This window comes from Sinocyclocheilus rhinocerous, unplaced genomic scaffold, assembly GCF_001515625.1.
Source record: "Sinocyclocheilus rhinocerous isolate Xijiao unplaced genomic scaffold, SAMN03320098_v1.1 scaffold666, whole genome shotgun sequence".
NCBI classification, from domain to species: Eukaryota; Metazoa; Chordata; class Actinopteri; order Cypriniformes; family Cyprinidae; genus Sinocyclocheilus; species Sinocyclocheilus rhinocerous.
The window spans coordinates 851,755-879,588 of NW_015661984.1; the positions used below are offsets into that span (position 1 = coordinate 851,755).

General features: G+C 38.8%; 3 protein-coding genes across 7 annotated transcripts in view; 1 reads left to right on the plus strand and 2 right to left on the minus strand.

The window, feature by feature from the left end:
- The window catches only part of LOC107727012 (laminin subunit alpha-5-like), a 77,601-nt gene extending 65,339 nt beyond the window's left edge, over positions 1-12,262 (plus strand). Inside the window, 25 exon segments of the mRNA XM_016536754.1 lie at positions 561-702; positions 781-880; positions 973-1,086; positions 1,730-1,915; positions 2,004-2,146; positions 2,227-2,409; positions 2,558-2,694; positions 2,805-2,958; positions 4,152-4,294; positions 4,395-4,557; positions 4,642-4,773; positions 4,861-5,003; positions 5,096-5,228; positions 6,382-6,522; positions 6,664-6,794; positions 6,877-7,041; positions 7,189-7,315; positions 7,827-7,975; positions 8,312-8,501; positions 8,590-8,736; positions 9,928-10,075; positions 10,165-10,295; positions 10,439-10,532; positions 11,724-11,843; positions 11,988-12,262. Coding sequence (XP_016392240.1) covers positions 561-702; positions 781-880; positions 973-1,086; positions 1,730-1,915; positions 2,004-2,146; positions 2,227-2,409; positions 2,558-2,694; positions 2,805-2,958; positions 4,152-4,294; positions 4,395-4,557; positions 4,642-4,773; positions 4,861-5,003; positions 5,096-5,228; positions 6,382-6,522; positions 6,664-6,794; positions 6,877-7,041; positions 7,189-7,315; positions 7,827-7,975; positions 8,312-8,501; positions 8,590-8,736; positions 9,928-10,075; positions 10,165-10,295; positions 10,439-10,532; positions 11,724-11,843; positions 11,988-12,136 — 3,565 coding nt within the window. The 3' untranslated portion in view covers positions 12,137-12,262.
- A 391-nt stretch (positions 12,263-12,653) lies between these two features.
- Positions 12,654-27,651, minus strand: adrm1 (ADRM1 26S proteasome ubiquitin receptor). 5 transcript variants are annotated; one of them, XM_016536751.1, is made up of 10 exons: positions 27,528-27,651; positions 21,377-21,591; positions 21,178-21,294; positions 20,877-21,000; positions 17,782-17,868; positions 17,565-17,637; positions 17,215-17,474; positions 15,056-15,213; positions 13,362-13,464; positions 12,654-12,897 (listed from the first exon to the last, which is right to left on the minus strand). In XM_016536751.1, the coding sequence occupies exons 2-10, from the start codon at positions 21,584-21,586 to the stop codon at positions 12,794-12,796; spliced, it is 1,236 nt and encodes a 411-aa protein (XP_016392237.1). In that variant the 5' UTR covers positions 21,587-21,591; positions 27,528-27,651; the 3' UTR covers positions 12,654-12,793. The 5 variants fall into 5 exon arrangements, with proteins under 5 accessions (XP_016392237.1, XP_016392236.1, XP_016392235.1 ...); XM_016536750.1 differs by having other exon boundaries at positions 21,377-21,594; XM_016536749.1 differs by lacking the exon at positions 27,528-27,651 and adding an exon at positions 22,052-22,170.
- On the minus strand, positions 23,715-25,940 carry LOC107727010 (oxysterol-binding protein-related protein 2-like). Its single transcript, XM_016536753.1, has 3 exons — positions 25,695-25,940; positions 25,500-25,590; positions 23,715-25,426 (listed from the first exon to the last, which is right to left on the minus strand). Exons 1-3 carry the CDS (start codon positions 25,816-25,818, stop codon positions 25,324-25,326), a joined length of 318 nt encoding a protein of 105 aa, XP_016392239.1. The 5' UTR covers positions 25,819-25,940; the 3' UTR covers positions 23,715-25,323.
- Positions 27,652-27,834: the final 183 nt, after the last annotated feature.

A 27,834-nucleotide genomic window follows, 5' to 3' on the forward strand; every position in this document is an offset into this window, starting at 1 on the left:
GACTTGTATTGGTTTGTAATGAGCAATTCTGATGCTAGATGCTAGCAGGGTGACTGATGTATATTTCAGCCTACATAATTAAAGGGCAGCACATAAAGGGTCCACAAACTTGCTGAACTGAACAAATATTTTATTATTGGACACAATAAAATGCAATTAGCAAAGCAATTTTGTATATTTAACACATTTCATATACAATGATAATTCAAAATTGCTTTACACAAACAAAAATAAAGGCAATTTTAAAATAACATACAAATAACCATGGAAAGAAAAAAAGAACAATTTATTTTGAAGTTGAAAAATTGAAAAAAGCATTGCATTCTTTATCGATCGACAGGTAAATTTTGAGACAGACCTGAGGAAACTGCTATGTCTGTTAATCAGCCAAGAAGAAACAGCTATTGGCTGATACGATAATCTTAAAATTCATGAATATTAATCAATATGTCAGCTTGACTATATAGTTCACATTCTTGTACTCTCTATTATGACCTCCTCTAATATGATGAATGTATATTTAGATGTAAAACTGTGGCCTTGTGTTTGTTGTTGTGCAGTCTAATATCTGGCTCCAATCGAGACGGTTTCATACAGCGTGCTCTGAACGCATCTGGCGCATACACTGACATTATAAACAGCGTGCTGGAAGCCGAGACTGCAGCTAAGAAAGCCAGCGAAGCTGCTACTGAGGCTCTGGAGGTACAGTCAATGCATGCACATCAATGCATCTTAATTGCTCTGAAAACATGAGTAAGTGACACAAGTTTATTGATCTAGAACATAAAGGACAAAGACCTGCCCCTACAAGCTGCTGCACTGAAGAATCAGAGTAATGAGCTTGTGAAGGAAGCAGAGGAACTGAATAACAGCAGTCAAAGTAAGGACAGCAACTTTTTCTTTTAAGGTAGGCCTACATCTTTGTTGTTGTGAACCTCGGTCTAATGAAGGCCATTACTATATCTTTGGCAGGTCTAAAGCCACGTGTGGACTCAATACAGAAAAGTTTGCAGGATGCTGAGAAGAAAAAGGAGAAGATGCTCCAAGACCTAAAGAACGTTCAGAATAGCCTCAATGCCAGTCGAGGTCAGAGCTCAAAGTCCTTAGTCTTCATTGTGTTCATTGTGATCTAACTAATAGCCATCTAACTTGCAAATAAATGCACTACCGTTTAAAAGTTTGGGGTTGGTAAGATTTTTTAAATATTTTGGAAAGAATTATCTTATGCTCATCATTTATTTAATTGAAAATACAGTAAAAAAATTTAATATTGTGAAATAATATAATTTAAAATAACTGTTTTCTATTTTAATGTTTTAAAATGTAATTTATTCCTGTGATGCTCATCATTACTCCAGTCATCAGTGTCACAAGATCCTTCAGAAATCATTCTAATATGCTGATTTGCTGCTCAAGAAACATTTCTTATTAAAATGAATTTTTAAAACAGTTGCACTGCTTAACATTTTTGTAGAGATTTAAATCGATTTTTTTCAGGATTCTTTGATGCATAGAAAGTTCAAAAGAACATCATTTATTTGAAATAGAAATTGCTACCTTATAAATGCATTAACTGTCACTTTTTTATCATTTTAATGCATCCTTGCTGAATGAAAGTATTTTACTGCCTGCAAACTTTTAAACGCTGTTATATATTTTGTCTGTCAAGCTTAATTGAATAAAAACCATGACCTAAACATTGTCATTCAAATGTGTTAAAATGATACAGAAGACATTGCAAAAGACATCGTCGCAGCTAAGAGTGCAGTGGAGCAGGCTAACAACACGGTGGCTAATGTTAGCAACGCGCTGGCTCCAATTCAGAAGCAGCTGGAGGAATGGCAGAAGCAGTACGGAGACTCCAACGCCACCAGCGACGATATCAACAAAGCCCTCAATGATGCCAATACGTCAGGTGCGTGTGAGGAAGCTCTCCTGAGTGAGCGTGAGTGATCTTGACTTGCCTTTCGCATCAATTCCAATGTGTTTCTGTGTTCCTGCAGTGGCGGCGCTGAGCGACACTCTTCCTCAGCTGATGAAGAAGTTGGATCGTCTGCAGAACACCTCATTTCAGCCGTCCAACATCTCCGACAGCATCCAGAGAATCCGCCAGCTCATTGAACAGGCTCGCAATGCTGCCAACAAGGTACAGCTCTTCAGAAGTCTCAAAGTATCCCCAGTTTTTCCCCAGTGCTACAGGCAGTGACTCGACTGTCTGTTCTTCAGGTGAGCGTGTCGATGCAGTTTAATGGTAACTCAGGAGTACAAGTGAGGACGCCCAGTAATGTGGCCGACCTGGCAGCCTATTCATCGCTACACATGTACATCAAGCTACCACGTGCCACACGTACACTACGCCAAACTGACACCGCCAAACCCCAGTTTGTCCTCTACTTTGGAAACAAAGATGTAAGCCAACCTCCTCAGCCTAACAGTGATTTGTACCATTATATGTTGCATGTCATGCATTATATTAAGCTGTTTTGAGTTGCGCGTGATTAATTATATACAGTATGTGTGAATATAAACACGTGTCTGTGCTGTATGTGTGTTGTAGTCCAAAATAGATTATATGGCAATGACACTGGAAGGATCAAAGCTGCGCTGGTACTTCAATGTGGGAGAAGATACAGCGCAGGTGCTAATGACTGAGGACGTGAATAAGGATTACTTCAACAAAATCGTCCTGGAGAGGTAGGAAACGTGCACACCATCATTACCGACATGTATCTGTTGAGCTTAGACTTCACTGAAATTATATTCTAGCTGTATTTACTCTGCACTTCTACTGTATTTGTGTGCAGGACTCTACAGTATGGTCAGATGGCAATGTCCACAGACTCAGAAGAAACAAAAATAGTTAAACAAAGCATGGAGGCAAGAGAAGGAAAAGGCCTGCTCAATTTACCAGCTGAGGAGACTGTGTTTTATGTCGGATCTTATCCCAGCACATTCACTGTGAGTAAAGCAAAACCCATATCTGTGGAGCAGAATATAATAAACACTTAGGAGTGGGCACTTTTGACTTGAGCCAATAAGCAAACACCCTACTAACCACCTAGACCACCCTAACAACTCTTGTATTCTGCAAGGGTGCGTTAAATACATCAAAAGTGACAGTAAAGATGTTTTTATAATTACAAATATTTGCAAATAAATCCTTTCTATTCATTAAAGAATCCTGAAACAAAACTATTAAGCAGCACAACTGTTTTCAACATCAAAAATAATAAGAAATGTTTCTTGAGCAACAAATCAGAATATTACAATGATTACTGAAGGATCATGTGACACTGAAGACTGGAGTAATGATGCTGAAAATTCAGCTTTGCCATCACAGGAATAAATTACATTTTAAAATATATATTTAAATAGAAAATAGTTATTTTAAATTAAAATAATATTTCACAATATTAGTGTTTTTACTGTATTTATGAACAAATAAATGCAGCTGTGATAAGCATAAGAGACTTAACATTATAATATAACACTTAGATTTTTTTAAATGTATTGCCATTGGTTAACTTTGGATTTAATGCTTACATTGTGATTACCTTTGTCATCATCTCACACTCGTTTAAAGTTGATCTTTAAAAGCACTAATAATTTAAGAAGTCCAGTCACATATATCACATTATACAAACAGATTGTTTCAAAGCAGCTTCACAGTAACAAATAGAAAAGTAATGTTGCACAATTCCTCATTTGTAAAACTACAGTAATTCAGTTTCAGCTCTACAGAAGCCAATAGTGTGATCATTCAGCTCAAGTCAGTTCAGTGTTGATTCAATTCAGTTCAATAGCATTGTCAGGGTTGCATCAATTATGAAAAAATTTGATTAAATTAAAGCAGGTTTACAGTCATAAATAGTGTCATTATCCAGCTCAGTTCAGTTCAAGTTTTGTTTTCATCCAATGGTGTCAGTGCAGTCATATCAATAATATTACTCAATTTTAATTGTCTTTCAAACCCAACTGAGCAAGCCAAAGGTGACCAAAAGTCAGCTGGTATAGAATTGTAATATCAGACATTTATTGATTATCTGCGATAACATTAAAATAATTATCAGCTATTTTTTGTCATCCATTTTAATATTGGTGAATCTTCCAAAAAATGTCACAATGTCTTTCTCTTTCTCAAAAACACACAGCCTCCAGTGGATCTGAACATGACATCTCCTAACTTCTTCAAGGGCTGCCTGGAGTTATTAAGTCTAAATGAAGAACTAATCAGCCTCTATAACTTCGAGCAAACCTTCCAAATGAACACCACAACTGACCTCCCTTGTTCACGGTCAGAGGGGTTTAATTTATTATTTATTAAATCATATAATCTGTGTTAACCTCTTTGCGAAAGTGCGTTCCTTGTAAAATCGCTTCATGTGTTTAAACAGGAGGAGGCCAGCAAATACGCCCGAGTGGGGAGTTGACGGAGTGTATTTTGATGGTTCGGGCTATGTTGAGGTTTTGTTCGAAACTCTGAAGGACGACCGTGTGTTTGAGCAGCATGTCAAACTCATCTCACAAAACGGCATTCTCCTGTTGTTCCAAAGACAGGTGAGACGTGGACTGCAGAACTTCAGATTTGTGATTGTTTGACGCGTGTTATCATGTGTTAATGTCTTTCTTTTCCCTTCTCAGGATAAGTATGTGTGCATAGCTGTGCAAGGAGGTCTTCTGAAAGTCCTCCATAACCTTGATGGACAGGTGTCCAACTTAACTGACCCACAACAAGAGTCCAAAATTAAAATCAGTAATGCGCAGGCGAAATTTGTGAGTAAAACCCTCGGTTTATTCCAGTGTTTTCCTGCCTGTCTGCTCATCTCTGTAAGTTGTATGTTTTGTGTTTGTTGTTTTCAGTTGGATGTTATCTTTCAACTTTCGAAAAATGAAATGCTAGTGAGGCTAGATCGTCAGAAGGTCTACACGCTTTCCAGCAAAGAGCTCAGCTTCACGGGACGATATTTCCTGGGTGGAGTGCCAGATGATCAGATGCCCGAGAGGTGACAATGCAGATATTTCCACAGAGATCCACTTGTACACAGGCTGGTGATCCCCGCTGTGTGTAATTAACTCTCTGTGCATGTCATTGCAGTTTAAAGAGTGTGTTTGGTAAGCGCGGCTCCATAAAGGGCTGCCTCAGGACCATTAAGGCCATGAGAAGCTTCGTTCAAATGAAGACCATGAAGAGTGCAGGGATCAGCTATGGCTGTCCAGATGACCTGCTGGTGAGCATCATCATACTTGTTTCAGTAGGGTTGGGAATCTACATTCAGTTCTGCTCATGTTTCTGGAACATCTGTGTTCTTTTGCGATGAGGGAACACACTTGCATTCACTCAGTTAATTGTGAAAAAAGAGGCCTCCGAAATCTGGGGTGTGAAGTAACCCGTACTCCAATCCAGCCAATATAAAGGTGTTATTGAGTTTATTTTGTTGGTTTGAAAACGTAGGAAAACTTCACACTGGCTGTTAAACGCTTTCTAACTGCCGTTGGTCCAAGATAATGATTCAGAAGTTGGGTTTGACCACCTACTTTGATGTAAACATCATTTCCAGTTCATTTCTTCACTTAGTCCATCACATATTTTGGATTAGTGAACACATATTTACAATTAATTAAGAGTTTTTCCTCCTAATTACTGCGTATTCATAGTAAGGCAGTTGTTGTAGTAGTTATGTTTAGGTATTGGGTAAGGGGTCTAGAATATGGTCATGCAGAATAAGGCATTAAAGTGTGCTTTATAAGTAGTACTAATAAACAGCCAATATTATGCTAGTAATATGCATGCTTATAAGCAACTAGTTAGTAACGAATAGTGTTCCCTAATAATCTAAAGTAGTACCCATATTTTACAGTGGTGTGAAAAAGTGTTGGCCCCCTTCCTGATTTCTTATTTTTTTGCATGTTTGTCACACTTTAATGTTTAAGAAATCAGGAAGGGGGCCAACACTTTTTCACACCACTGTATATTTAAATGCTCCGCACCCAGCAACACGGATGTCTGAATTTTTGCAAACACTATACCAAATTTCTTTTCAACAAATGACATTTAAGTATACCGAAGCTTAGGAATATTAATTAGGCCATGTCAATATTACGTGTCTTAACACTTTGATCAAATATGTAACAAAGCAAAGGAACACATTTATTTTTTATTACTGTAAAAATGCTAAAATGACCCCAGTTAAACAAGGTGCAACAACAACTGAGTTATTAAAGGAAACTTGACAAGAGACTTGATACCGAAATCACTCCGAATCGGAATCAGAATTAGAAGCAGAATCTGTAAATGCCTTATGATTCCCAACCCCAGTTTTCCAGCACATATGACATCTGCTGCATTAAGACACGTTCATGTGTGTTTGTGTTGTGTGTCAGTTTACTCGTGAGGCTCATTTCACTGGAGAAGGTTACCTGGGCTTGAAAATGGACGATGTACTGAATCCAGACAACTTCTATGCTGGCATCGGCTTCAGAACTGAGCAGCAAACCGGGCTCATGTTTTACCGCCAAGGCCAGGTACAAATTACAGTTTGACATATCAAACCATATTTTGAGTATGTAACATACAATGTCAATTTTAAATGATGTATTTTAGTGATTCCTACTAAAGACACTTGCATCCATTGTCAAATTTTGTGTTTGTTTTCGTCCCCTCAGAGTGACAGGTGTCAGGTGGTATTAGACAGCGGCCATGTAGTAGTCAGTACTGAAAAAAATGGAGTCAGGTCTCAGAAGACATACAACGATGACAACAGTCACTATGTTGCATTTTACCGCATTGGAGATGGGTATGCCACTCTGTGTTTAATATTAATATACAATAAAATTGTGTTTGTGTATAGGGTTGTGACTATTTCTGCCTTTGTTTAGGTTACTTGTTTATATAGATGATGTTCTTGAGAAGCAAGGAGTAAATGTCAGTGCGGCTGACAGCAGGACGGCGCTGCAATCTGACCTTTCTTACGTGGGCGGCACACCTGAGTCAGACGGCCTCACCAACCTCATCGGCTGCGTCAGTAACTTCTTCATGAAGAGGTGTGTGATGCACTGAAGAGAGTGTTGAAAATAGATTCATGGAGGAAAATGCTAATGAATGATCGAATAAATCTTATACCTGAATGTATAAGCTTTATGTAAGTTACAATTAGATCAGCTTTTATAATTTCTACATTGTGTTCTTAGAAATAATGAACCCCAGACTGTAGAAGATATGAAAAAAGCTCAAGAGGGACACGAATACACATTTGTTTGCCCCTCCTCTTCAGTCCCACTGGAAATACTGGATTCACCACGGCGAAAGAATCCAAAGGTACTATTTTTAAAAATGTAGAAATTATTTTATTTTATTTTATTTTGGTGGAGTGGGGTATGAGTGGCTATGAACGAATGAATGAAAAGCTTCCGCAGCTCGGTACGCTTTCTAGTTTTTTTAGTCTGGAGCAAGACTGTACGACATTTTTACATAATTTTTACGTAGAAAGGGTGACAGCGCACCGCATTGAAAGAAATAATCATTCATGTTTTCATAACCGCTGGCCAAATTCAAAAACGAAACTAAAATTAAATCATCTTTGAGAGCAAAGGGGCCCCCTGGTGTTTCGGGGGCCCTACGCAGCTTGCGTATTTTGCGTATAGGGAGGATTGACAAAAAAAATTATATTTATTTTATTTTTAATATTATATTATTTTGCTAGTATGAAATCATTTTCCATTAACGCATAAACCGTTTCTTTTTAATAATATATTATTTTCTTAATGATAGATAATCTTATTTTTTTAATAAGAGCACATGAAATGTGCGTCTGTTTGTGAATAAACAGAATAAGCCTCATGGAAGTTCGAGAAGTCGAATGGCACGTGACTCCTGTCAGGGTGAGATGTCCATCCAGGAAGTCGACGCTCATCATTTCAGTGGCTCCTCCCACAGTCATCTGAGATTTGATTCGCTGCCTCAAGCATTTAGCAAGGCGTGAGTATAAAAACAAACAGTAATAAAACACTGTAAAGCAATTACATGTAGTTCAGTAGTTTTAAATGCTTTATTAGGCATCACAACATTATACTGTACAGTATGAAATTTATATTCATTTTGCGATTACATTTAACATTGTTCTTAAATTATTGGTGTTTCTAACAATTAAACTTTTAAGTGAGTGTTAGATGACAGAAAGGTCATCTAAATGTAAAAATATGAGAATTTAGCATGAAAATCATTATAATATGTCCAGTACTGACCAAAACAAAAAGTCCGTAATATTGACCAAAAATGCCAAAATCACACGCCTGTGTTAAACTCCATCTGCAGGCCGCACATCTCTGTCAGTGTGCGTGTGAACTCTTCGAGTGGACTGATTTTCCACGTGGCGGGAGGGAAAGGCCAGAGGACCATGACGCTCTCTATGTTCGATGGCCATCTGATGCTGACGGTCAACGGTGGAAAGAGGAAGACCAGCATACGCAGCAAAAACAAATACAACGATGGCCTGTGGCACACGGTTCGCATGTGGATGAGTCATGATTTTAGACATATATTTGTGATTTTTTTTTTTATAGATCTCTTATTTTCTCAATGAACTGGTGCAGGTGTTTGTGAGAGTGGAGGCTGACAGGGCGTCTCTGACAGTGGATGGAATCCACACCCAGAACAAGAGGGTGACGGGCGGAGGGAAGACTGTTTTTGGTGCTCCTCTCTATATCGGTGGACTTCCCTCTGACCACAGCGCAGCTATGGTGAACACTGTCTTATACATACTCTGTTCAAAACGAGTGAACTGCCTTGTTGTCTACTGCTTATATAGTGGCTGAAATGAAATGCTCTACGTGGGCAATAAGAGAACAAGAGGCTGATATTAACAAGTATGCACAAATGTTGGATAAGATTGACTGTTGCATTTTTTTCATTTTCATTAAAATGCAGGTCTCCTTCCACCATGTTTTATTTAATTTTACTTGGATCAAAATAATCATATTTTATTTCAATAAGAGCACACACAAATACACATATATTTTTATTATAATTATATATTTTATTTTTATTTACTAAATAATCATAGTATTTTAATAGGAATTTGATGTTAGCATGAAAAATGATAAATAAATGCTTTTTAATTACATTGAACTATTTTTTTTTGCTATTTTTTATTTGATTTGAAATACAGGTCTTGATCCACCATGTTTTATTTTACAAACTTTTATACAATTTTATTAAATAAGAGACTCAATTCGCAATGGATTCCAATAGAGTTTGATGTTAGTGTGTTGCTAATCTAATAATGCAATATTCTAATAAGCACACACAGAAATGTTAAATAACAGTCTTTTTTTATTAGCTTGAACTATTTTTATTGCTAAATAAAAAATTTAAAATAATCATTATTTTAGTACAAACGCGTAAATGTTTATTTTGAATATTATATTGTTTAATATTGTATAATTTTGTTAACATTTAATCATATTATTGTAATATACTGTAAGCATGATTTTTATTTTGAATAGTATATTGTTTTAATATTACATTATTTTGCTAGTATGAAATCGTATTCCAGTGACCCAGAAGAATAAATAGTTTATTTTTATTAATATTATATTATTTTTTTAATAATAAAGTGGATATTTTAATAATATTATATGCATGGAACTTCAAGAAGTCGAGTTTTATTTTGAATATTAATAGGTCACGATTTTTTCCACTGAATTCAATGCAATGCATTTTGGAATTGGCTTATCCATTGAGGATATATTTAATGATAATGATAATAAAGTTTGGAGCAGCCTTCAGTTCAGGAGTGCACTCATGATACCCTAAAAAGCTGTTTTGGTGGGCAGCTCACTGTTTTGGATGGTACCTATCTGAACATAATCACAGAGATATATCTTTGTGACGTTGACTTTTCTGTCTTTCTTTGTGTTCCTATCTCTCAGGCTGGTTTCGTTGGCTGTGTGCGGGATCTGAATCTGAACGAGGTGCTGTCACAGAGCCCCTCTCACAGCGTGGGAGTGACACCCTGCTACCAGCAGCCCCTCCAGCCCGGGGTTTACTTCTCCAGTCAGGGAGGATATCTGGCCATCGGTGAGCCAATCAATCAAACACGCTTCAGACTGAATTCAGAAAGATGGTGTACAGCACACTTTGTTTATTGTGGCTCTCTGTCATGCTAGACAAATCGCCGGTGTTGGCCCGGGACCTCGAGATCCAGCTGGAGGTGCATCTGGTTTCGGACTCTGGACTTCTGCTGCACGCTGGAGCCAAGAAAACTCGACAGCTGAGTCTCTATCTGAACCAGGGCCAGGTGACACAGCCGTGCACTCACACATACACATGCAATAACTCAACAGATGCGGGCAGGGAAGTCATTTAGGGTTGGTGGTGCTGCCTGAAGGTCAGTGAGACGGGGCCATACACCAGTTTGAAGTGTCTGTTTGTTCTGTGCAGGTGACTGTGTTGGTGAACAGCGGCAGTGGAGAGTTTTCAGTCAGTCTCACACCAGAAGAGTCTCTCTGTGATGGAGATTGGCACACTATTGCAGGCGAGTCTTTAAAAACACAAACAATCACACTGCATTTGACACTTGTGGTCTTTATTTTTTTTATTTGGAAACCAAAGACATTTGAATTTAATATCATTATTAGCATTAGTAACTTTACTTGGCTCTCAGTTTAACCCGTTAATTAATGAGTTAAAAATAACGCAATTCAAATATTTTAACGTAGTTAAAAGGAACACTCCACTATTTTTGAAAATAGGCTCATTTTCCAACTCCCCTAGAGTTAAACAGTTGAGTTTTACCGTTTTCGAATCCATTCAGCCGACCTCTGGGTCTGGCAGTAGCACTTTTAGCTGTAGCTTAGCATAGATCATTGAATCTGATTAGACCGTTAGCATCTCGCTCAAAAATGACCAAAGAGTTTCGATATTTTTCCTATTTAAACCTTGACTCTTCTGTAGTAACATCGTGTACTAAGACCGACGGAAAATGAAAAGGCCGATATGGCTAGGAAAATAGGCGCCTGAAAATAGTCCCCAGCACGCTCCCTGTGCAAGCAGGTGGTCACGTTGGCAGTTATGCCCTAAAATTCAAGATATTGTGGCAAATAAATGCCCCTGTATGAGTTTTTGTCTCATATTTATATCATATGATAAACAATATCACATGAGTAGCGAAAGCAATATCAGACGAGTGCTGTTTATGTCCGAATATCACAAGTGCAAATGTGATTTTATACATCAGTTCAGTAAATAAGAAGTTAATATTGTGTTTAATTTTAAACACAATATTGTGTCTTTTTGCTCAATTTTGCCAACAAAAATATTACCCATAAAGCCACAGCAGAACCGTTGTGCATCTGTGAGCAACATTTTCAGTTTCTGAATGAATCCGCGTTTTGAACGAATCGTGTGAATCAATGATTCAAATGCCCATGCCGACCGTTGTAGCCTAAACGTTTGTGTAATAAATTTTATGTTGAATCAAATAAAATATTTTTTTCTAAAGTTACTATTTGTAATGTTTACTTGATTCTTTCTCATATAACACAATAGCTTGAAATAATCTTTTGTGGGTATTTTCACAGCCAAATTTATTTAGCAATTAATTAGATTAATTAATCGCCACACCATGTAATTAATTAGATTAAATGTTTTAATCGACTGGCAAGCCTAGTTAAAATATAAAGATACTCCGTCAATGTATTTGACACTTGCATTTTTGTGATTTTAGTTGTGAAGAAGAGCAATGTCATCCAGCTACACGTGGATGCGGCGAGTGAACATGGAGTGGGTCCCAAACCGAGCAGATCAAATGGGGGCAAAGAGACTGTTTATCTGGGTGGCGTGCCAGGTATGAAATCTGAACACTACCAAATCAATATTTACAATTCCTGTCAAGTCAAATTTTTAAAGCTAAATGAACAAAATCTTACATTGAAATAAATGAGGTGCGATGCTCAATATTGACATAAGCCTGTTGTCCTCTTGTGTGCAGATACCATAGCCGTGCCAGGTCTCCCGTCAACCGTCCTCTCTTTCCACGGATGTGTGAGGAAAGCCATACTGAACCACAGGCCTGTCATGCTGTCCAAACCCCTGTCAGTGTCTGGATCTGTGGGGACTCAGGGCTGCCCTGCATTATAGACCACAGCTACATTAATCCTACATACTCTACACTCACACTATCAAATCAGCAGGTGGTGGGTTTGCTTAGCGTTTAATTTAAACTGATATTTATGTTTACTTTCATGACACTTGTGTATGTAGATTCATTAAAAAGCACTGTAAGTGCCAATACGCCACTGATAAACTATTACGTTCAGAACGGCAGGGACCAGAGGAATATAGAGATGGATTGGCACTGGATTCATATTGTTCCAGGTTTAATTAGTACATTGATACAATCATATGACCATTAAATGGGTTTTATGGGAATATTTAGTTGTATAAAAACACTGGAGGGCAATTGAATGTGGATTACCCATGTGCCATAGGGATTCATTGTGTATTATGTAAAATCACTGGAGTTAAACTCAAGAAATGTTATTTTTGTCACTTTTGATATTTTGTCAGATTCCCTCAGCTGTATTTTTATTGCCAATAAACATTTCCTTTATGTTTTGTCACTTTGATTTCATGTTGATCAACTTCATGCACAAGCTGGAATTACAGAGTCAGTTGTTTAATAGTGTAGCTGTGGACATACAAAACACATGCGTGAATCAATATGAGTACAGGCAAACAACCCAGACTAGCATGAGCCTAACACTTCAGAGAGATGACTGTGTTCAGAAGGTTGTTCTAATCCAAGCTCATGTCCTCGTCATCATCTTTCTTGTCTTTGGAATCGCCGTCATCTGTCTTGCTATCACTGCCCTCCATGGCCTTGGCAAACGCTTCCACATCTGAATACCAAGACAAAGCAAATGAGTGCTTGTGGGTAGCAAACATGAAGTAGTTATTACTAATAGTGAAAACTGAATTCAGGATATGCACTTTTTCTTATAAGTTCATATAAATTTTTAATTCAGATTTTATGTTGCTGATCGACATGACGCACATCTCACCTCCTTTATTAGCTGCATCCACTGCTTCAGAGGGCAGACCAAACTGGTTCATGAGCGGGCCGAGCTGCCCAGAGGCCAGAGCACTGCTGAACATACTCATCGCCTGCACAGACACCGACACACAGCATGTTTACATAAAAGCAGAATATTTGGACAAGCCCAAGACAAACATTTATAGAGATTCCCACAAATAGCTTCTGTGAATCACTACATATACCTGGTACGATTTCCTTTTTCTTATAAGTTCATATAAATTTTGAATTCAGATTTTATGTTGCTGATCGACATGACGCACATCTCACCTCCTTTATTAGCTGCGTCCACTGCTTCAGAGGGCAGACCAAACTGGTTCATGAGCGGGCCGAGCTGCCCAGAGGCCAGAGCACTGCTGAACATACTCATCGCCTGCACAGACACCGACACACAGCATGTTTACATAAAAGCAGAATATTTGGACAAGCCCAAGACAAACATTTATAGAGATTCCCACAAATAGCTTCTGTGAATCACTACATATACCTGGTACGATTTCATAAAATAAACAAAATACCAATTCATTGATGACAAATTCTTCTTCTTCTGCGAAGCAATGTTTTCAGCCAACATTTAGCAGAATGGTCTTTTAGAACCGCTTCAAATACAGCTCATGCAATCATAATAAGGACGGGATCTTTTTATAATTCATCTTTAACTTATTCCCATTTTATGATGGGTGGCAACCAGCATTAAAGGGAATTGTTCACCCAAAAATTAACATTTTGTTATTATGCCTCATGTTGTTCCAAACCTGTATGAATTTCTTTCTTATGTTGAACACAAAAGAAGATATTCTGAAGAACCAAACAGTTGTTGGTCCCCACTGACTTCCATAGTATTTCTTTCCCTTCTATGGAAGTCAGTGGGGACCAACAACTGTTTGGTTCTTCAAAATATCTTCTTTTGTGTTCAACATAAGAAAGAAATTCATACAGGTTTGGAACGACATGAGGGTGAGTGATTGATGACAATTTACATTTTTGGGTGAACCTTTAAGGTGCAATTCCTAACACTTTGGTGCTACTCGCATGGAAATCAAAAATGACTTAAATGTTTGTTTTTTTATTTCAGTGAAATAAATGTATTATATATTATTTCGATAATGTTTTTATTTTATGGTACTTAATTATATTTATATAATGGTTATGATCCATGTATTACCCGTTAAGAACTTTTGGAGCACAAATATGAAAATTACATATCTAACAGGCAAATCTTGAATGCTTTAGAGCACAGACCAAAGTTTATTTTTAAAGCAGACACTTGGCAGATTATTGCTGAAGTGAAAAAAGTTTAAAAAGTGAAATAAAATAAAAAAAGTGTATTATTATTATTATGAAAAATGAACAAAAATATTTTTACTATTTATAACTTTATATGACATATATTTATTCCAAAAAGTGTTTTACCTTAAAACTGTGTGAAAACCAAAGCCATAAATCTAAACTAGTTGTGTTCCAAATCTGAGGCTGATATCTCAAAACACCGGCTTTCTGTAAGATTTTGTTTTGGCGCAGTACCAAACATTTCCACTAGAGCTGTGTGATTCACTTCCTATTCATTTCCATTGGGTCATTTTTAACCACTAATAGTATGCGACTATTTTTATCTGGCCTATTTAACCTTTAATAATGTCCATACTTTTTGTGTTGTGCCAAAACCTTTACCAAGTTTCATATCATTCTGATGGGTTTAAGAAATTATTTTTAAAAAATAAATAAATATATTATAAAAAAATAATTTTGGTGAAAAATGACTGAACAGCACCACAGGGTTAAAGGTTTTCTGTTTTTTTTCTTTCATAGTTTGATTTTGGTAAATTATATTGAATCCCATTAGATTCAGTTTGACCCACAACAAAATTATACCAAGAATTTGAACATAATACGGTTATCATCAATAACACATGTACTGCAATGAACAGCCGTTCATTTGAGTGCATTATGAGCATGAGTGTGACCTGCTGGAACTGTGGAGAGGTCAGTGTGTTCTGGATCTCTTCGGCGCTCTGCGGGAGCGACTCTCCTGACGGCAGGTACGGCAGCAGTCTCTGCTGCACTTCAGAGTTAGCCAGAATAGGAGCCATGACATCAGGGGTCAACACACTCGCCAAGTCCACTACAGAGGAGCAATGCACAACGTATTAGAGAATGGGAAAACTGGGCAAAGATCACATCAAAGGAAAGGAAAGGAAAGGACGTGACGTGTGGCCAAGTATGTTGTCCCATACTTGAATTTGTGCTCTGCATTTAACCCATCCAAGTGCACACACACAGCAGTGAGTAGTGAACAAACACGCACACACACCCGGAGCAGTGAGCAGCCAATGCTGCAGCGCCCGGGGAGCAGTTGGGGGTTCGGTGCCTTGCTCAAGGGTTTCACCTCAGTCGTGGTATTGAGGGTGGAAGAGAGTGCTGGATATTCACTCCCCACCCATACAATCCCTGCCGGCCCTGAGACTCGAACCCGTGACCTTCAGGTTACAAGTCCGACTCTCTATCCATTAGGACACGACCGCACTAATGAAAGGTACATCAGTTGTCAGAGTCTCACCTCCCGGCCCCTCTGCGGCCATGGCAGGCACATTCATGGTGGCCAGGATGCTCTGGAGGTCGCTCAGCTGGATGGGCTGAGTGCTGGAGGGGGGTCCTGCAGGCATGGAGGGAGTCTGGGCAGCAGGGGTGGTGGGGGTCACCGTGGGCGAGCTGGTGGAGGTAGCAGCAGGGGTGACGGGTGTGGTGGGTGCCTGGGTGGAGCTGAGACGGGCGGCCGATCCAGAGGAGGGAGTGGCTGCTGCCGATTGGCTGCGGGAGCTGTGTATACAGGAGAGGGATAATAAATAAAATCAGTAAGATGTGTGAACACAGCGCCAGAAATAAGCATGGAGAAATCAAAAGATGTACCTCGAGGTTGAGCTGCTGGTAGCAGGACCTCCACTGCCCAACAGACCGGCCAGACCTGGACCAGTCAGAGCACCTTTAGTTTAAAAAAAAAAAAAACTTACTGACTTCAAACTTATATACTTATTTATTTATTTGCAATATGGCCCAGTTCAAATAGCATTTACAATCATGGACGTAGAATATTACTTTCAAATAAAGAGCTAATAATAAAACTCACCAAGTCCACCCAGTCCTGTTGGTCCAATCAGCTGCATGAGTTGATTGTGACTCATATTACCCAGGAGGCTTTGCAGACCACCTTCTCCTTATAGAAAATTACATGTACAAAAGGGAAATTCACTTAGTACTCTTCTTGACAAAGAGCCTGTCCCAAAACCGACACTTGCAGTCACTGAACTTGACCACTTGTCGACTTACAAGTGTGCATAGAACAGATAACCTGATGGAACACACTTACAAAACAGTGTTGTAAAAACAATCAAAACACCAAGTAACAATTTTTAAACAGCACATTTTGATTTTCAATACTTTAAAGTAAACTTCTCAATGCCTGTTTGGTAGTTCTTATGCAACAGACAGCAGTTTAGTAACTGTGGAGCTTCTAATTAAGTGATAAAAAAAAACCAGTTGCAAATCTTTTACAAAATCCACAATCATATCTGCACCAATACAACATGTAACTTTTTACAATTTACTACCAAAATATATGTAATATCTCATTTAATGTAGTCTTTCTCAAAATCTCAGGGCACATCCTGAACAGTTCCTGAACCTAATGATGGGATACGTTCGCCTCAAATACACCTGAAGCACTGTCACAGACTGGGGATTTAGTGTGAGCGCCAGATTGTCATAGCAAAGTCAGAATTACCTCCTCTCCTAGGTTCACGAAACGGTCGTCCATAAAATGCATTGCTGTTCTGTTGTAAGTAATCTTAAAGATTCCTAAATGCATCTACTTTCGGAAGGCCAAATAAAGTGCTTTTGCTTTCGCCTAGAAACACACAGCGTCTCCCCGACATGGTGCCTTGCTCAAGGGTTTCACCTCAGTCGTGGTATTGAGGGTGGAAGAGAGTGCTGGATATTCACTCCCCACACCTACAATCCCTGCCGGCCCTGAGACTCGAACCCGTGACCTTCAGGTTACAAGTCCGACTCTCTATCCATTAGGACACGACCGCACTAATGAAAGGTACATCAGTTGTCAGAGTCTCACCTCCCGGCCCCTCTGCGGCCATGGCAGGCACATTCATGGTGGCCAGGATGCTCTGGAGGTCGCTCAGCTGGATGGGCTGAGTGCTGGAGGGGGGTCCTGCAGGCATGGAGGGAGTCTGGGCAGCAGGGGTGGTGGGGGTCACCGTGGGCGAGCTGGTGGAGGTAGCAGCAGGGGTGACGGGTGTGGTGGGTGCCTGGGTGGAGCTGAGACGGGCGGCCGATCCAGAGGAGGGAGTGGCTGCTGCCGATTGGCTGCGGGAGCTGTGTATACAGGAGAGGGATAATAAATAAAATCAGTAAGATGTGTGAACACAGCGCCAGAAATAAGCATGGAGAAATCAAAAGATGTACCTCGAGGTTGAGCTGCTGGTAGCAGGACCTCCACTGCCCAACAGACCGGCCAGACCTGGACCAGTCAGAGCACCTTTAGTTTAAAAAAAAAAAAAACTTACTGACTTCAAACTTATATACTTATTTATTTATTTGCAATATGGCCCAGTTCAAATAGCATTTACAATCATGGACGTAGAATATTACTTTCAAATAAAGAGCTAATAATAAAACTCACCAAGTCCACCCAGTCCTGTTGGTCCAATCAGCTGCATGAGTTGATTGTGACTCATATTACCCAGGAGGCTTTGCAGACCACCTTCTCCTTATAGAAAATTACATGTACAAAAGGGAAATTCACTTAGTACTCTTCTTGACAAAGAGCCTGTCCCAAAACCGACACTTGCAGTCACTGAACTTGACCACTTGTCGACTTACAAGTGTGCATAGAACAGATAACCTGATGGAACACACTTACAAAACAGTGTTGTAAAAACAATCAAAACACCAAGTAACAATTTTTAAACAGCACATTTTGATTTTCAATACTTTAAAGTAAACTTCTCAATGCCTGTTTGGTAGTTCTTATGCAACAGACAGCAGTTTAGTAACTGTGGAGCTTCTAATTAAGTGATAAAAAAAAACCAGTTGCAAATCTTTCTTTGGTTTTGATACTTTAGTCTTTGCAACTTCAGGGATCTTATCTATGCACAATCAGCTTGTAACACTCCAAAGAGAAAGGAAAACTTGAAATCGCATCATATGACCCCTTTAAGATATTTTTGATGAAATCCGAGAGCTCCCAGACCCTCCCATAGACAGCAAGGGTCCTTACACGATCAAGGCTAAGAAACGTAGCAAGGAGATCGTTAAAATAATCCATGTGACATCAGTGGTTCAACCGTAATTTTACGAAGCAACGAGAATACATTTTGTTCGCAAAGAAAACAAAAATAACAACTTTATTCAACAATTTGTCTCTTCCGCGTCACACTGGCGCAATTTTGGAGAGCATCTACTGAACGTAAACAACGTATGCAGCACCACGCGGAAACATTGTTTACGTTCAGATCAAAGCGTAAACAACGTATCCATGTGGTGCTGCTGACACAGAACAGCATTCGTTTTTGTTCAGTAGATACTCTCCAAAATGGCGCTATAAGGTGACGAGGAGGAGACGAATTGTTGAATAAAGTCGTTATTTTTGTTTTCTTTGTGCACAAAAAGTATTCTTGTAGCTTCGTAAAATTACGGTTGAACCATTGATGTCACATGGATTATTTTAACGATCTCCTTGCTACGTTTCTGAGCCTTGATCGTGTTAGGATCCTTGCTGTCTATGGAGGGTCAGAGAGCTAGAATGCATCAAAAATATCTTAATTTGTGTTCCGAAGATGAACGAAGGTCTTACGGGTTTCGGAACAACATGAGGGTGAGTAATTAATGACAGAATTTTCATTTTTGGGTGAACTATTCCTTTAAATACCTTCAAATATTTCTTAAGTTAAATTAAAAATTGAAAATTAGAGTGACTTAAGTTTTTTAGTATCCAACTATATCTAAAAAAGAAATGTATTCAGCACAGGTGTGTTTTGATGTTTGCTGTGGCAGGTCTATTGGTCTACATTTGAGATATGTATTTTATCTTTTGCTATGGTTATTATCTCTATACCAATCATCACAATTTCAGGAGTGACTCACACAACAATATTAGTGGACTCACTCCCAAAACGTATTTAAATTGCTAAGGCATTATACACAGAAAAGCAAGCAAAAAGCGCTCTCTATACTGTAAATCACAGAAGCTGTCAATCACTTCAGTTCAGCATGAGCTCATGCTGTACACTGCACAATCAATCTCTTATTTAAATCCTATCTTCACTCTGTTACAACAAAAGGATCCGCAAGCATGTAGAACTAGTCAGTGAGATCATTCAGCAGTTTGGGTGGTATTGGGCAAATCTGACTAACTTTAACACCTCTTACAGACCTTAGATCCCATACTGAATTTCACATGGATGAAAACGAGGCTGTGAGGGACAGACTTGCTGTCTTTACAATGAGACAGCATTGCATCCTAGATCAACATTTTCACAATTCACAATTTTCAAAACTGTTTCGTAAGGCTTTCGTCTACTGAAATTGTTTTTCAGAAAGAAGTTTTGTCAGCTGTATGTTATTGAACAGCAGTACAATCCATCGAACAGACTACTTCTATCACACAAAGCCTCGTTTTCATTCATGACAGTAATTAAATATGGCGCTACCCTGCCTCAGGCCTATTGGCCATTGCTTTCAACTGACATGTCTGTGATGCTGCAAAAACAAATTGTAAATAGAAACATTTGCCTCTGTAAATAGAAACTAAAGTGCACACACATATAGGACTTAGAGTGGGTTGTACTTAATTAGTAATTTTGTACTTAAATATTATCAAAATTCGAATTTAAAATGCATAATTTCAGTTAGGGTGAAGAAAAGCTTTTGGCTTCTCTCCTGAGGCCACAAGAGGGCGCATCGAACAAAATATTACTAATGCACGTTTATTCAAAGCATAAGATAACATGACTATCTGTGAAAAAAGTGCATAATGTTTAAAATAATGTTTAAAAACAAATTAGAATGAATTAAGTTGCTTAAACAACTATAAACAAAACAGCATCATGCATGTATGCATAGTTTAATACAAAGGACCGAAATCACAACCCCCGCCATAAAGTCTTAAGATATGTTTTTTTCAAAGTTAAACTTGCATTAATTTTACATGGCTTTTTTAATTTTTTGACGCGAGTGCAACGGTGATAGATGTCCGTCTAGAAAATGCGTCAAATATGCGTTCTGTGTGAATGGCTTGGTTTCAGTTTTGATGTAAACAAGATCTTCTCCGCATTGATGTTCTCTTTTTCCGCTATATTTTTAATGAACAACGCAGCAGCGCCGCATCTAGTGGCTTCAACTGGACAGGCTAACAAATACATTATAATGCAACGACACTTACATCGTCATCGCATCTCGTGGCCGCTGATAAGGCTGCCTCCTTAACGCACACCTAAAATTCGAATGCAACGTTTTTGCATTCGAATGTGGATATTTATTTTAAATTCGACTTTTTTTTTTTGACAGCCCTAACCTCCACCCCAATTTCAAAAACTGATTAACAAATCAACTAATCTACATACTCATACAAAAGACCCATTATGATTTTTGCTGAAAAGTGACAAGCATGCATCCCTGACTCGTATACACACACACTCTCAAGTAGCCAAGACTGCAAGTGTGGGTATTAGGACAGGCCCAAAGTGAGATGCATGTTCTCCATCTTCTATCACTCACCACCAAGTGCAGAGAGTTCATGGCCACTACCTCCTCCGCTGCCCAGAGCGCCTGGCATGGGGGGGTTGTTCAGGTACTCGTTGACTTTGCGACAGTACTCCTCATCTTTATCGGTTTTCGGCTCCTTTAGAGAGATGAGAGATGGAACAGCAAGCACAAATGTGACTTGAGCCGATCAGGTATCACAATTCCCTTTAAGTGCATCATTTCGTTATATTCTGACAAAGCATATCTGAAATGCTGCATGTCAGCATGCAATGCAAGCATCACGAAATACTGTGCTCTGCAATCTTTTACTCACCTGCATCCAAAAGAACAGCCTTTTAGAGCCGGCCTTGAACTTCAGCACATATACACGTCCTGTAGTGCACTGGTTCACCCGTTTGAACTCACAGTCATCCGGGAATATTATCAGATCCTACAACACAAAATCAACAATCAGACTTTGATATCCATATAAAACATCATCGGTTGCATGCTAAACAGTAAACAGCCCTCACATCCTCCACATTTCCAGAGGTCCTGTCCTTCCAGCAGAAGTGGATGAGAGAGTCGTCTGTCTGCTGGATGTAGACGGTGCCTTTGCGCTTGTCCGGGGTCACTGTGCTGCCCTTCAGGGTCATTTTACCAGCCCTGAACTCAACCAGATATTTACTGGATGAGCTGCGGGAGCCAGAGACCAGACTGGGGAACAGAGCGCCAGATGACATCCTCACTGCTGGACAGACAATGCAAACGGTTATAAAAAAAAAGTTTAAAACACACAACATCATTTCAAGCTCTTTTTCAACGGTTTTATCAGATAGCTCAGTGCTCACCTTCATCACAAGGTTGATAAACAACATGAAGCTTAAAGATGTGAGCACAGTTACTCAGCAAGATTTATTAGCACTCTAGCTAGCTTCAAAAGACAACAACTGGCTTGTATATGTACAAATATACATTTACATGTTAACTTAAGATATAATATAGCACCATAATTAACAGTTTCACCCTCAGGTTGAAGATGTAATCATTTTTGTATTGTTTGGCTTCTGAAGCACTTCACTCTATTAGCATTAGCTGCCATTTAAACAACTCAACAGTGACTGTGCATTTTATTTCCGATGCGTATTTAAACGCATCACGCCGCTGTAAATCTGACAATAACATATTGTAATAAAAGTGTATCATACCGGTGGATACGTTTAGTCTTTCGTGGATTCCTTCAGCAGATATGGGTCTTTTTAAGGGACACTTGCTGAAGAGTTGCAGATAGACTGGTGAAAAGTGGCATGAGACTTCCTGTATCCTGTTAGTCGTGTTCCTATTGGTCACGTTCGTGCGTAAGGAAGCATTTGATTGGCTGAATAACATGTCATTCTTGTGCCTTTCTTTTTATGCACACTCACCTAATTCAATGTAATATCTACACTGTACATTTTACAGTGATGCAAAAAACGTTAGTAGCACTTTGTCCTGAGGATATCTTGGCCACGAATTAGTTTTCACGACTGAGAACAAAATGTACAGGTTTCTCACAGCTTTACACGAATCTCAAACTTCTTATACGTCAAACTCAAACATATAATATTCTCTTCTGTCAACATCAAACTTTAGCCTCATTCACATGACACACAAAACCTGACAAACACACAGACTACTGCCTAGAGAAGACGTGAGATCAGTGAGATCATTTAAAACACTCCAAAAGCCTCTTATTGGGAATCAGAAATCATTCTATTGCTCAGTATCTATTACATGGAAGGGTGCAGATACAACAAGAAAACAGTCGCTTTAAAGCAGTCATTTATTCGTTCGTAAAGAACGGGGGTTTCCCCCCATTTCGCTACACTGCTTTTCTGTTGTTTTTCTAGTAAACATGAATAAGTTTACATTTTTTTTTTTAAAATGTCTAACCTACTTTTGATAACTTGTTTATATTTTTATTTATACCCATTTATGTGTTTGTTGCTGAACGAACACACCTCTAAAACCAATTAAAATTACACGAATTTGCAGGAAAAATTATCACTACAATTATTTATTAAAGTCATTTGGGTTTTTGGGACCCCAAACATGTTGGCCCTCTGGAGGGCAGTCCTTGAGCGCGCCATCAAAGATAAGCTCAATTAGTATTTTGTATATTGTTGCATACCACGTTTACTATTTAATTCAGACTTTTATTTTCTAGTGCTTTTCATCTACTGTAAGATCCAATTTGCAGTATATGAAAAAGTTTTGATGAATCGTTCAAAAAGACTAACGAGAATGCAAAAAGAGGGGGAAAACGAACTTTCAATCTGGTACATCAACAGTTCCACTTAGTATGTACAAAACCACATTTCGATGAGTACAATACATGTAAAACATGCATTCAGTATCGCTATCGAAATAAAACATTTTTATTTAATTGCTCATCAATACCAATATCTACAATATTATAAACCACAAAGACTTCTTCACAACACTATTAATGCCCATCCAGTAGTGCAGATTTCTTGCTTTTAAAGGAATGAAACGGAGAGGTTTTATCAATGTATTTTTTTTATTATTATTCCAAAAGAATCAACATGTTCAAACTAAAATTTCAATTAGTAGAATTTGTTCTCACCAGTATGACATCCCCATTAACTCTGTTCAAAAATGAAGTATAACCCCCATCTCACAGAGAAAATACCTTTCGACACATTTATCCAAAAAAAAAACAAAACTATGAAAAATAAATCATTGCACAAAATAAGGAGCTATGTGCTTGTGATTGCTAGAAATCTATGTGCAACGTCTTGGAACATACAGACATTCATACATATGACATCCGGTTATTCCAGTTACACAATAAACTGACACAAAGCCGCATAAAAACAAAATCTATAGTTTAATTGTGGAATATTCGTTTTAGAACGCTAGTTTTCAAATAATCACATGTACATTTAATGAAGGAACAGATACAATACAGGATGCAAAACAAGTAGTGTACTGAATGTCGTGTATCTAACAGACACGGACTATATTTAGACATTCCTGTTTACGTTTAGACGAGGGGAAAGGTGGTTAGAAAATCAAATAAAACGTCGAACATATTCAAATGAATCACCCTTAAACGGGGAACAAACAGCTCAAGATGAAGTACTAGTGAGTGACTCACAGGTGCATTGAAAGTCAGGCACTGTGGGAAATAAAACACGTTTATGTACTTGAGAAGAGCAACAATGGTTGCATCGTTGTGCTTCAAACCCGCTCATTTGACCTGCACGCTTCAGATCGTCTCTACATGAAAAGAATCGCTTTTATGGTCTGAATGCGTACGTGAAAAGGTGTAAAATACTTTTCATGGCATCTACAGGCAGCAAACATTCTCTCAAATAAGATTCATGTTATATGTACACTTCCATAAGCTGCCATTCTGTACGTTCATTATTATGTGGGGTTTGATAGGTTGCATAGATTTCGCTAGTTTCTCAAATACACAGCGTACACGTCTATATTTGAGAACAGTGATAACAGATGCAAATGCTAATGAATAAAATAACCCATGACACCCTAGTTTTCATAAAACAAATTCAATTGATAGTGCTTGAGGAACAATTTAGTGTGACACCAATACATTAGGAAAAACTGTGAAATATGAATATGTACATTTACAGTATGTCAACAAAGCCTTATTGAATGTTGGTACAATCAGCCTATTTTACACCCCATGAGTCTCTGTGGAAACAACCAAGTGAAAGGAAAGAAGAAAAACGCTTCACCATAACGAACACGTGATGAGGCTATTTCACATAAATTTAATCTGAATCTGAAAATCCAAAAGGCAAAATATTGTACCAATTAAAATAAAATCTATGGCTTTTTACATTAATTGCCACAAGCGCGCACACACACACACCTTCACGAACCCAAAGTTCATTATTAACATTCATCATCATTCTCTAAACATTATTACTGCTGTTAGTTCATTTAATGCTTCATCACCTTCACGCTCTACATACAGCAGGATCAGAGGTGGCTCAGTGTTTGCCAAACTCAAAACATCTGGAATTAGTTTTCATATGTTAAACACCTACTGTACATGGAAAACGGCCAAAGCACTTCAGAGTCACATTTTATTGGTGATATAACTACATCTATATTGAGCTGCAGCATTGCTGACGGCAAACAAACTGGATCTCTGATGAGGGGTTTGTACGTTCAAAGGCAGAAAAAGGCAAATTGGTTCTCCTACTGCGGTTTCGATGCTTTCCTCCATTGATAAAACCTACAGGGTTGATGGGAAGTGAGAGAAGACGCTTCCAAAGGACAAAAACAATCATAAACACAAGTGCTGAAGATGGAGGCAGCTCAGTTTAATGTGAGCATAAGCGCTATCGTTGTTGATGGTGCATCGTGTAGAGGGTTGTTGTAGCCGGGGAGAGAGAGAGAGAGAGGGAGGAAGGTGACAAAACCTCTTTGAACTTGCACCTCCTCATCAGTAGATATCAGGACAGTCTGTGTATTTCCTATCAAAGTAGCCGCCAGTGTACAGCCAGTCCTGTGATCCTGTATATGGATTTGTGCCTAACTGAAACCACCTAAAAACAGTAGGGGAGGTTCAAAATATTGCATAAATAACCGTAAAAACAGTAAAGAAGGAGCAGCACTAACCTAGTCGACCACTCTTCACCATCTTTGGCCAGCTCTTTACGAGCTGCTCTCTGCTTCTCTTCCAGTCTCTCCTTTTCTCTGCTGGCTTCATCTGCACAAACACGCACAGTCAAAGAAATCAAATGTCAGGGTTTAGCATGCGTGAACAGCAGGGGGCGCTGTAGGGCTGGTTTTGGGTTTTAATGACTTCATTACCCATGTTGCCGTTCTCCATGGCTCTGATGTCAGGCCGCAGGCGGCAGTCTGTTGGTGCCAGCACTCCTTCCGTGCCAGGCTCCAGCTCATTCAACGTCATGGCAAAATTAGTGAAGTTATACATCTAGAAGTGAACAGAAGGGGTTTGGAATCAGGTAGACCACCATTACTACACTAGTGTTTAAGAGTTTGGTGTCAGTAAAATGTATGTTCTGTAAGAAATTAATACGTTTATTCAGTAAGGATGTGTTGAATTGATCAAAAGTGACAGTAAAGATATTGATAATGTTACAGAAGAATTCTTTTAAAATTTCTATTCATCAAAGAATACTGAAAAAAACATGGCTTCCACGATAATATTAAGCAGCAATATTACATTTTCAACACTGAAAATAACAAAGAAAAATATTTAGAGCAAATCAGCGTATTAGAATGATTTCCGAAGGATCGTGTGACACTGAAGACTGGAGTAATGATGGTGAAAATTCAACTTACATTTTTAAATGACATTCAAATAGAAAATTATTTTAAATTTAAATATTTCACAATAAAATGTTCTTACTGTATTTTAAACAAATAAATGCAGTCTTAATGAGCATAAGAGGCTTAAAAAATAATAACTGCACCAACCCCAAACTTTCAAACAATAGTGTACTTCACTTTTTAAGGAATCATCCGTTTGTTTGTTTGACTGGTTTTTCACTTAAAGCCATGTGTTGATGTGTCTGTGCCTTCAGGCCTCTGCACATGAACATAACAGTGAGTGTGTGTGTGTGTGTGTGTGTGTTGCGACAGTACTCCTCATCTTTATCGGTTTTCGGCTCCTTTAGAGAGATGAGATAGAACAGCAAGCACAAATGTGATGACAGCTGATCAGGTATCACAATCACCTCCGAGTGCAACATTTTATTATATTCTGACAAAGCAAATCTGAAATGCTGCGTCGCAAAACGCTACAATCTTTTACTCACCTGCATCCAAAAGAACAGCCTTTTAGAGCCGGCCTTGAATTTCAGCACATACACACGTCCTGTAGTGCACTGGTTCACCCGCTTGAACTCGCAGTCATCCGGGAATATTATCAGATCCTGAAACACAAAATCAAGACTTCGATATCCATATAAAACATCGCCGGTCGACCGCTAATAGTAAACAGCCCTCACATCCTCCACATTTCCAGAGGTCCTGTCCTTCCAGCAGAAGTGGATGAGAGAGTCGTCTGTCTGCTGGATGTAGACGGTGCCTTTGCGCTTGTCCGGGGTCACTGTGCTGCCCTTCAGGGTCATTTTACCGGCCCTGAACTCAACCAGATATTTACTGGATGAGCTGCGGGAGCCAGACACCAGACTGGGGAACAGAGCTCCTGATGACATCCTCACTGCTGGACAGACATTACAAACAGTTAAAACACACAACATCATTTTAAGCCACTTCTGAATTAATAAAAAAGCAGGTTTTATCAAAGAGATCAGTGCTCATCTTCAGCACATAGCTGATAAACAACATGAAGCTTAAAGATGTGAGCACAGTTACTCAGCAAGATTTATCAGCACTCCAGCTGGCTTCAAAAGACAGCAGCTGGCTTGTATTTGTACAAATATATTATTTTACATATTACCTTAATATATACTATAGTACGACAATTACCACAGTTTCACCCCCAGGTTGAAAATGTAATCATATTTTCATTGTTTGGTTCACTCAATTAGCATTAGCTGCCATTTAAACACCTCAAGCTCAACATGACTGCGCATTTTGTTTCCGATGCGTATTTAAACGGTTCTCGCCGCTATAAATCCGATAATAACATATTGTAACAAAAGCACATCATACCGGTGGATACGTCTAGTCTTTCGTGGGTTTTCCAGCAGCAGATATGGGTCTTTAAAGGGACACTCGCTGAAGAGTTGCAGACAGACTGGCGAAAAGTGGCACGAGACTTCCTGTATCCTGTTAGCCGTGTTCCTATTGGTCACGTTCGTGCGTAAGGATGTATTTGATTGGCTGAATGACATGTCATTCTTTGCATGCAGCATCTGCTGTGTCATTGAGTGCAGACAGAGCCGCTTTCTTTTCATGTACTCACCTAATGATTAGTGCAATGTAATATTTTCATTGAATAGTCTTTAAGGAAATGTTT

Excerpts from the sequence above, each read along its gene's own strand:
- adrm1 (XM_016536751.1), bottom strand. The coding sequence starts at position 21,586 with ATGTCATCTGGCGCTCTGTTCCCCAGTCTGGTCTCTGGCTCCCGCAGC. Across the intron at positions 21,295-21,376 it reads CCTCTGGAAATGTGGAGGAT|GATCTGATAATATTCCCGGA; the intron begins GTGAGGGCTGTT and ends TTTGTGTTGTAG. Across the intron at positions 13,465-15,055 it reads CCTCTCCACAGTTCCAGCAG|GCGATGAGTATGTTCAGCAG; the intron begins GTCACACTCATG and ends GTGTCTGTGCAG.
- LOC107727010 (XM_016536753.1), bottom strand. The coding sequence starts at position 25,818 with ATGTATAACTTCACTAATTTTGCCATGACGTTGAATGAGCTGGAGCCT. Across the intron at positions 25,591-25,694 it reads CATGGAGAACGGCAACATGG|ATGAAGCCAGCAGAGAAAAG; the intron begins GTAATGAAGTCA and ends GTGTTTGTGCAG. Across the intron at positions 25,427-25,499 it reads GGTGAAGAGTGGTCGACTAG|GTGGTTTCAGTTAGGCACAA; the intron begins GTTAGTGCTGCT and ends TACTGTTTTTAG.